Source organism: Diadema setosum, chromosome 11 (genome assembly GCF_964275005.1).
Source record: "Diadema setosum chromosome 11, eeDiaSeto1, whole genome shotgun sequence".
In the NCBI taxonomy this organism is placed as follows: Eukaryota; Metazoa; Echinodermata; class Echinoidea; order Diadematoida; family Diadematidae; genus Diadema; species Diadema setosum.
This window is the reverse complement of record NC_092695.1, coordinates 39727834-39738108: the sequence shown is the minus strand read 5'-3', so window position 1 is coordinate 39738108 and position 10275 is coordinate 39727834. Positions and strand designations below refer to the sequence as shown.

Here is a 10275-nt window from a genome sequence, read left to right as displayed (position 1 = left end):
TGTATTTCTGAGAATTAGCAAAATGAATGCACGCAGAGCAGACATTCCTTGAATAAAACGACACTCACACAAACAGTACTTCATATGGTTCTACAAGTTGCAGCAGAAATGTATAAGTTTCTCCAGCTTTCCAAGAACCTTGTAACAAGGCATCCTACTTTAAAAGCCTATCACAGAAACAATAAGAGAGCTGGCCAGCAGATAAATAGTTAAGTGAATTTGGTGAATAAATATTTCAAATGCAGATGCTGTGAGCATGTAGAAGAGTGGACATTTCAACACAAAATGTCAAAAAGATCTCAAATTTAAAAACATACTTGAAATTCCGATAAGAGACAGTAAAGATTATATCATACCACTTCTTTTTTTTTCTTTTTTTTTTGTATACAGTAATCAGCTTTCAGCAGCCTTTTTGCTACTGTCTGTTAAAAATATTTTGCAGAAGATCTGTAAATTCATCTTTTGTTTTGGGGGCAATAACATAATTTGCACTTTTGCAATGACTGTATCAGAGTGGTCGGATACAGTCTCCATTGATGGTCCAGTCCTTGGCCTTCGGAGGCTCAGAAATGGAGCTACAAAGGTTTCTTGTAACATGTTGTATTGTGGAACACACAAGTAGAATAACTACATTCTCCAATGTTAAATTATTGTTATGAAGAATTCCTGTCAAACATTACAAAACTGATCATTCATCTGACACTAGAGAAAAAAAAAAGTGTCTTACAACTGCACTTACTTCTGTCCCTTGGTGGCCTGAGTGAACCCATGACCTTCACATGTCATTCAATACTGGTAGTCATAATATAAACATGTGCTGTAATAAAGAAGAAACTGAAAATTTTACAGAACATGGATGTCCAAAAAAGTTTCGCAACAATTCACTTGAACCTCAATTTTGGATGTTAAAATAACTTGTACAACCTTTACCTACTTCCAAAACATTGACGAAATTTGTTTATTCTCTTCACCATGGATTTGACCAGCTATTGCAAGACAAAATGTACTTGGTCAGTTGTTATGTTATTAAACATGTAGCAACAAATGCACTGAATAACATAAAACATTAAAATGCCTATACAGCTTGGCAGTGAGAGTTTCCTCCCTCCATTGTGTGAAGTTTACATATATCTGTGACCTAAATGTCTGCAGCAGACATCGGTTCATATTGTTACTATTAATAAGATTCAATACCATCACTACATTCATTCTTCAAGGAAAGAAGACAAGTCTGTGATAATTCAGTTTGCAATTAGGTTCACATCTAGTAGTGTCAGAAATATTCACAAGTCTTAGTAATAAAGAATACAAACCAAGTTTACATGACAAGAAAAAAAAAACACCTTTGCAGATTATTACTGTACAAAAAAAAAAAATAATAAATGAAAAAAAAAAAGTGTTTGTTTTAGATAATTGTGGCATCATTTGGCTAAGAGAGCCTGGGCTTTGATGCATGGGTGGCAATGTTTCTTTTCTTTCTTTCTTTTTTTTTTCATCACAGTGGTAACATCGTACTGAACTTGGTACATCCTGTACCATCAACATATGCACTGACTTGAGTTGATCACACCTTAGTTCAATGAATTTCAAAAGTCCATGAAGATTTGATGACAGATTAGAATATTGGTGTACATCTTGGGAAACAGCAATGACAAGATAGTCATTGTATTCATCATATTATATCACTATTCAAAGTAATAGCCAAATTCTTTCACTTCACACCTAACAGGAGAGTCACACCTACAACTTAAATTGCCATTCATAGAAGCGCTTTCAATGAATCTCCTGAATGTCCTTTCTTTTGAGAATGTCACTAGTGGAAGAAATTGTAGTTAGTGAGATAATCATAGAAGCTAACAACATGCCTGATGCAGAGTTAGGGTTCTTTGAATAATATTCATGTATGTGTTAGCTGTTAACAACAATGGAGGCATGTTTCACAATTACACAAAGAGAGAATTCACAGAGCATGTATTTTGATGCACACATCATTCTCTCATTTGTAGGCGGCAAATGACACCATACAAGTACTATTGCCTTGCAAATGGTATAGAAATACAAGTTTACTGCATGCTGATATTTACACATATTTGAATACTAGTAGACATGCTGGGGTAAATCAAGCAGTAAACAATTTTTGTTTTCAGTTCAAGAAAATTTTGAAGGAGAAGATTGTTTTCACTACACTTTGTAATAATGTAAATGCCTTGACAATCCAAAACATACAATAAAGGCAAAAGCTCTAGTTTTGTCTTGATGAATGAAAAAGGCATGTAACAACACCTACAGCCAACAATGTATTCAAGATTATTGGTATGCAATATATACCAAGACTTAATTCTTCTCTTCCTTTTTCAATGTGGCAATTGTGATATAAAACTTGTCCTGCTATTCACTCTATTTAAACAAACTCTTGAAGTCTAGAAACTTCAAATCACAGCAAAAACACCAATTCTATAAAGCATTACAGAATTGTTTAAATACAATGATTCATTGGACCTTTTCCTTTTACTTGCAGAACTACTGAATCAATAATCACACTGATGTCTGTCAGTTTAAAGAGTAAGACATATCAAGTTGGCATACTCCTGTGTGTTGTTCATCAGAATAAAATCTATGATTGTCCTCTCACTGTTGTTTCTAAAAATTATCCCACAAACTCATTAGCAAGTTTCATGGAGCATGGTTACACACAATCATTATGAACATACATACTGTAATGCATTGTATCATTTACTTTTCAGATGCAAGAGTACTATTGTATTACAAGTTGGTTAAAAAAAAAAAAAAAATGTATTTGGCACTTACAGAGTACTTACACGTATTTGCCTGAAATTGTGTATTTGAACACTTTTTGGTTGGAAAATATAATATTTTATTTATACAACACAGCTACATAAGACTGCTATCTACAAATCTCAAGGTGCTTCTTCACAGAATTCTTACAATCAAGGCCATACTAAACATCTTCAAACCGATAAATATGACAAAAAATAAATTCAGCAGTTCTCTTCATACAGGGCAAGTGCTACTAACTTTAGCCCCTTGATTGGCTTACAGAGGGGCATTTCATGAAAGAACTTGTCGGATAAAATATCTGACAAGTCAGTTATATCCGACAAGTTCAGAGAAATCAGCCAATCAGACTAAAGAATTTCTCAAAACTTGTCGGATATAACTGACTTGTCAGATATTTTATCCGACAAGTTCCTTCATGAAATGCCCCCCATATCGTACCTCATTCATGCTATACTGTTTTGCTCACAGGCAATCACACACTGATCTTATCGCTATTGGAGAGCAAATTTCAGTCAACCATCTCACAGGACAAAATGATTTCCAGCATTATCATGTTTCTGTTGATATCACTAAACCATGATCAGGGGTGGTATTCTGAGGTCTTAACTAAGTGCGTATTTAACTTTGTAATCAAATCAGGAAGTTAATTGCACCTTAATGATGTGCAAAATTGATACTCTGAGGACTTAATTAGCATATCATTAAGTCCCTTGATATTATCTTAACCCATTAATTACAAGTTTAGATTACTGTATAAGCTGTTATTTTTGCATACAGATATTTTCGCAAATGTGGAGGTCTCAGAGATTTTCGCGAGATGTTGTTTTCGCGCATGGAAACCATGGCTATCATAAATGTACTACACGTGTATTAACCTAGCACATATAGCAACATTTTTGCGTGTTGTTAAATTCGTGGTCCAAGAGTGATTCGCACAATTTGCGAAAAATAAACCCTCGCGAAACATTACAGCTTATACAGTAGTGATTTGTCATTAACTCTGCAGTAAAGTCCTCTCACAGGTACTTGCGCATTGACACGCACAAGTCTTCCTGCCAAAATACTCATTGTCATGGTTTCTAGTGAACCTCCTACTGAACTATTTAGCTCTCAGAATAGCAGTTCACTGATTAAGAACTAATTTAGCATTAATTAAGCCCTCAGAATACAGCCCCAGACACTAATGTCACATTACTTATTGCATTTTATCACTGAATGTCATGCTATGCTGCTGAATTAAATTGTCCATACAGCTACAGCTGAAACATGGTTGACTGTAAATCAAATGAGCCAACCTCACAGGATGAAATCTACATGAAAGGATTATCAGCCTGTATAAAGGAGCTCCACTGATACACTTGATGATCTACCACAAGACAAAGAAACTCAATGCCAATTTGCCCTGCTGGCATTCACCTTTGTCCTTTCTTAAAAAGGATTGATAAGTGCTCCTGTCCCAAGAGGAGAAAACGGTGTGACCTTTGACCACATGAGGGCATCATTGAGAGAAATCACTGACCGACTGTCCTCTAAGAAAAAAGCAGGACCCTGTGGAAGTGAAAAAAGAACACACAACATTCAATGTATTTATTACTCACTGTAAGAAAGCATCAGTATCAGAGTCCCAACTTAACCCTATTCCCACCGGGGGGGGGGGGGGGGGGGGGGGGGGGGGGGGGGGGGGGGCATTTTGCCCCCCCCCCCCCCTCGACGTTTCATGTGATTATTCCGCAACGCGTGATGCTCTCCCCGCGACATTTCATGACTTTTTTCTTTCAAATATCGCGCAACTTTTGAGACCAAATTTGTTGCTTCCGGGCATACCGTTTGGAAGCCACGCCCCTTTGAAAAAAATTTGTCGACCCAAAAATTGCTCAAAAACGTGATTTTGTGTACAAATCCAATGTAAATTGTGTTAATTCATATAAAAACAAATATTTTTACTTTCAATGGCTGACAATGATTTATTTTAGCCTGATTATGCTTTAAAAAAGTTCTGCGACAAACATTGACGAAAAAACCAACAAAAACAAAAAGTAAGAAAAGAAATACATAAGAAATTCAATAAACAATAAAATACATAAGAAATAATTATGAAGCCGAATTTTTGAATGAAGCCGAAAAGAAATACATAAGAAATTCAATAAACAATAAAATACATAAGAAATAATTATGAAGCCGAATTTTTGCTTCAATATTATTGTTGACGATATTAAAAAGAATATGTTCACCAAAAATTAGAAGTCTTGGAGCTTTATTTTTTGATTTATAGGCAAAAAAATTATTTTGCATAAATTAGCATAAATTAATATAAAATACATAAATTAAAATTTGAAAAATCGAACTATACAGTCTTGTAGATTACATTGGCCTCTACCTCAGTGCAAATTTTCGCGAGGATCGCGCAATCCATGAACAAGATCTGAAGGGGGGGCCAAAAAGGCCCCCACCGGTGGTTTCAAGTCCCTCAAAAAACCCGGTGGGATTAGGGTTAACGCTCATTGAGTTTGCAGGTCCATGTAGGCCTATACATCATTTATTCATCTATCGTCTGTCCATCTTCAATTCTGTACAAAAATATGTTCTATCGTCCCAGCGAATTATGATTAACATTGATCAACATGCTTGACCTTTGACTGGCATTTTCATGGAAACTTAAAGTTAACTTTAATTCACAAGCATTGATGCTTTATATTTCATCATTTTCACCCAGAATCTTATCTCCACCTAAGCAGCATTCAGATGTGTGCTTACATCATACTACGCAACATAGGATTTTTGTGGACAAATTTTTGTAAAATCATAGGAAGATGATATAACTATTACAAGTACACTTATTTAGACACACACACACACACACACACACACACACACACACACACAATGCCTCATATCAAATACAGACTGAGCCTCTATACATGCTTTCATAGTAACATACTCAAACTACAGTGACTTTCTTGTGAAGATGTTGACCATCGCGGTGAATACTATAGCGATTGGGGAACAAATTAATCATTTGTCTTGCAAAGAAAATCGTAGGTGTACGACGTTTCGCTCACCACTGCTGAGCTTCGTCAGGTACAATGAGACACGGTTGTTGTTGTTCTTTTAGATTTGTGGAGCTCTCTGCCAGGTGGGCAATTTGCTCTTAAAAATATATTCATTCAAATAATTCCTTAAATTCAATTATAAAAACCTACACTACTTCTAGTTATTTACAAAAATCTAATTATATTTTATTCTTAATATTTACAAATGAGATATTTATAGAAGAAAAAAGGGGACAGGTTTTAGGAAAAGATATCGCCTGCCTACTCCTGCACCGAAATGAAGGTATACGCCATTCCCGTCGGCAAGCAGGTAGAGAACCCGCCCGCCGATGCCGGTGAAGTCTCGGCCTTTCCCGGGGGCAGGCGCCTCTAGTTGTCTTATCGGCCTAGGTGTTATATTATTATTAGCTTAGTAGGCAGGGACATCATGGAAGAGGAGGGATGATAGTAGAATAGCGGAAAGGGTGAGGACAGAACAGAGAAAACAGACAGCTAGGTGGTGCGTGCCCGCAGGGTGGTGCGTGCACGGTGGTGCGTGCACACAGGTTATAGCGTGTATGCGGACGTGTTACTGGGCACGCCGTTACTGGGGCCGGGTCGGGCAGTGCGCCATCCTGTGTCCGCTGTTTGCTGCGTTCATGCGGACCCTTCACTTGAGTGAAGGAAGCCACTCAATTGGGTTCCCCAATCGTTACAGTGACTTTGTCCAATCACATGAAACTGTCTTCTTCTGAAACATCTAGCCAGGACTCTTATTGATTTCAACCAGTATCCTTGAACTCAGTATATTCCCTTGTGTGAAACTAATATTTGGTGAAAACATGGTTTGGATGACTCTGAGTCCTAATCTGTTGTGTACTGCAGGTTTTTTTTAATGTTGTGTGATGGTTGGCCCTATCCTTGATCACACATGGTCCATATTCAATCAGTGATACACGCATACAGTACTCTCCGCATAATCAGGTATCGCTTAAACTGGTACTCCGTTCAATAAGGTAGTAATGTCAAAATCAGTTCCAATGCACATTAAAATTACCTGACAATCGGGTTGCCTCTCCACATAAATGGGTAAATAATTTTCTTCTAAATCTAATTTCTACCCACATTTTATCGCAGATATAACACTTTAAGAAATCATGAATGTCAAATTTTCCACCGCTAATCGCATTCTCTGCTTAATTTGCAAATAAGACCCAACCATTTGGGGAGTGATTAAACACGAAAACACATGTACCAGTACCGACTTGCCACACGTAAACGAACATCACACATGTAGCTGGCAATCACATTTGCAGACAGACAGGAGTTGAACACACTTGCGCTCCTCCCTTGCTCCACAACAACATTCACAATACAAGAAGTTTGCAACAAAAATCAGGCCATGCACCAGCTCCATAATTTTGATTTTCCCCAGTCACTTCTCGAAAAGTAACCCGACGTTTATATGACTATAGTGCACGCAAAGAGACGTGTTCATTTCGGAAAACGCCTGCGTGTTAGCGAGGATTCTATAGTCAAACAACAAAGTTTTCTGAAGACATATTTGTCCATACAAAGAGTGTAAATTATTGCTTGTGACTGAGCAAATGTGAGGTATGTATAATGTGCTGTGCAAGCAAATTACAGTGTAGGTGTTTGGTGCAGTGAACAATGCATGTACATACACATTGTGTGTGTCAATTGTGAATGACACGTGTTCTTCTGTTAATCGGGTACTCCGCTTTTCGGGCAAGAAACGCTCTGCTCGAGCCTACCCGACTATGCAGAGAGTACTGTATAACACTTCAAGGCTGTTCAGTTTATATCAAGCTGATAATGTACTTATGGTCTTTTGATTTCTGCAGTCTTAAAAATCTTAATGAAAATAGACTGTGATATTTAAGCCATTATATTCATCAATTCATGCAAAAATGGGTTCAGCAAATAGTTTGAGGGTTATGCACTGTGCTAATTCTCCCTCATGCCTTTTTTTGATTAGGGAATGACCAGAGAAATCTGTGGCTGTATAAAGACAGAACTGCAGATGGCAGAAAGTAATTAACAACAAAACATAAAGTACCATAAAAAAAAACAGACCTACAGATCCAAAACAAAGAAATACACAATAGGCGCGGTCAGACTGGCAAAAGATCAAGAAGTTTAAGATCGCGATCTTTAAGATCTCGAAGTTTTGCCAGTGTGACCGCAAACTTCCCACGAAACTTCTCGATCTATTTGCGAGTGGTGCCTCAGAAGCGCGAGGCCATTGTCATGTACAGATGTGCATTGTTATGTCACAATCACTAGCCATCGGACGGTGCTCTCTTGCTTGCGCGCGTACCAATGGCCCAAACTTCGCGATCTTAAACTTCTCGATTTTTTGACAGTCTGACCGCGACTATAATGTCATTTTATATGATGAGAGTAGGACTATCATTCCTATTACACAAAGCCAAATCATCAATAATGTATATTGTATGCAAAGGTTGCAAAAATTTACTTTGCTTGACATAACACTTTGAGTCACTTTGTGTTCGTTTGCTTGTTTGCTTTCATACCTCTTTGTTGTTATTGCTTTGTTTTGTTTTGGGTGTTTGTTTGTTTGTTTGTCAATTTTGAAGGGGATACTAGTTCTAGGTCCCAGCAACCTGGTGCTAATGTCATTCATTATAAAACTAATCAGCATTGCTCCTCTTTCTGAATGATCACATAGATATCCACAGGATGTGAACTTGTTCAAACATTTGTACTCATGGAGCTCTTACAATATTCCTGTAAGAATATAACCAATATGTACAGCATGCGGACATGTACTGTAGTTCATGACAAGGGGCAATACATAAAAGATTGAGCAGCACATACAGACTTAGAGTATGCTTCAAACACATAGAATATATCGATTGAGGTTGACGTAACTGACCTGTATTCTACTGGCAGAAAAAAGTGAACGGTGGACATCTGAGTGGCTAGGCAGATGAGATCCTGTCACAAAGTCTTCACCCATCTCAAGGTCAAGGGTCATGGACTGGCCACGATGAACCATAGTCTGATAAATACCTTCTTGGAGTGAGGTCGGGGGTGGAACTGGGGTCTGGCAACTATTGGCAGGGAAGAGATTTATCATTTATCAGTTTAGTGTTTAGCATTTATCATAACCACTGTGAACGAACTAATGCATGTACTTAATCCAGTACTGAATACAATGAAAATAATGTTTGCAAAGGAAAAACTGACAAAAAAAAAAGAAAACAGACAACAGCAATGATAGCAATTGCTTACTGAAGTCTTACAACTCTATATAAGAGGAACAGGATACTTTCTCTCTTGTAAACTTTGGTCAACTTACAGACCTAGAAGCATGGGGAAACATGGCAGGTCAGATTAAATCAATTTTCATTCTCATCTACCCACCAGGGTACATTAAAAAACTGCAAAAAATGCCTGTCAGCAAATATGTATGCGTATGCTCATCAGTAACGGTCACCTCTTGTTGAGATTCTTCGCTGCTTGCGTACTTACGTAGAGATTAGTGATAAAGATGTACACAATTCATTATAGAGATTCTTAAAAAATATCCAAGCCAGGCCCGCCTTTATACTCCATGGCATTCCAATGTTATTGGGTCTTGAAGTGTTTAAAATCTACAATGCTTATCTAGCAACAAGTATAATGAAAATTATTTCACAAAAGACAAAAGAAAATTACAGGGAATGATCAACTGAAGAACATTTGTCAGGAAACTTCTTTCTAATAAACAGAAGTTTCTGTCCAATTGAATAAAGAGACTGTCAAAAGGAGACTATTCCTCAGGTCATGATATCAGAAGATAACTATGCCCTCTATAGTTGACATGAAGTGAAGAACCTACCTCATGTCATGACCTGCCCTGACAGCCTTCCAAGCTTCTATCTCTGTCTGTAGTGTAGCATCAGAGAGGGGTATGTCAGGGCCTCCTTTACTTTGTCTCAAGAGAGTCTGAGTTAAACTCAAGAGGGGTATGACAACACTGGTATACCCTCTTCTGATGGCCACCATTGCTCCTACATAGAAAGAAAGAATCAGCAGTTCTTCCTTCAGCCTAATGAGAAAGAAACAAAAAGATGAATAATACATTATTCAACAATGGACATTCAGCGTCCTATGGGTATAACTTTGAGGAAGTAAACCATGTAACAAGAAAAAGATTCAAACACCTAACACCAATGTGGGACTCCAACTCAAGTATAATTTCAAATCCACATATGTAATCAAAAATAAAGAAAAAAAGACGTAAATAAACATTCCAAAACAACCATACGCCATAGGGTTGTACATTGACTGTCAATGAAACCAGCTTCTGGGCTGTTAATTCTAAGAAGTTCTTTACAGAATGAAATGTTCTGTGGCTTGCACTCATAGGAAATTACTCTTATGAGCTTCTTTTTTTTTCTTTTCTTTTTCTTGTTTT

At 37.3% G+C, this 10275-nt stretch overlaps 1 protein-coding gene across 1 annotated transcript in view; it reads right to left on the bottom strand.

Annotated features, from left to right (window-relative positions):
- Positions 1-3236: 3236 nt before the first annotated feature.
- The window catches only part of LOC140235523 (WD repeat-containing protein 17-like), a 50947-nt gene continuing 43908 nt past the window's right edge, over positions 3237-10275 (bottom strand). Inside the window, exons 22-24 of the mRNA XM_072315546.1 lie at positions 9697-9906; positions 8749-8926; positions 3237-4347 (exon numbers count right to left, since the gene is read on the bottom strand). Of these exons, the coding sequence (XP_072171647.1) occupies positions 4228-4347; positions 8749-8926; positions 9697-9906 (508 nt within the window). The 3' untranslated portion in view covers positions 3237-4227. The remainder of the gene's footprint in view (positions 4348-8748; positions 8927-9696; positions 9907-10275) is intronic.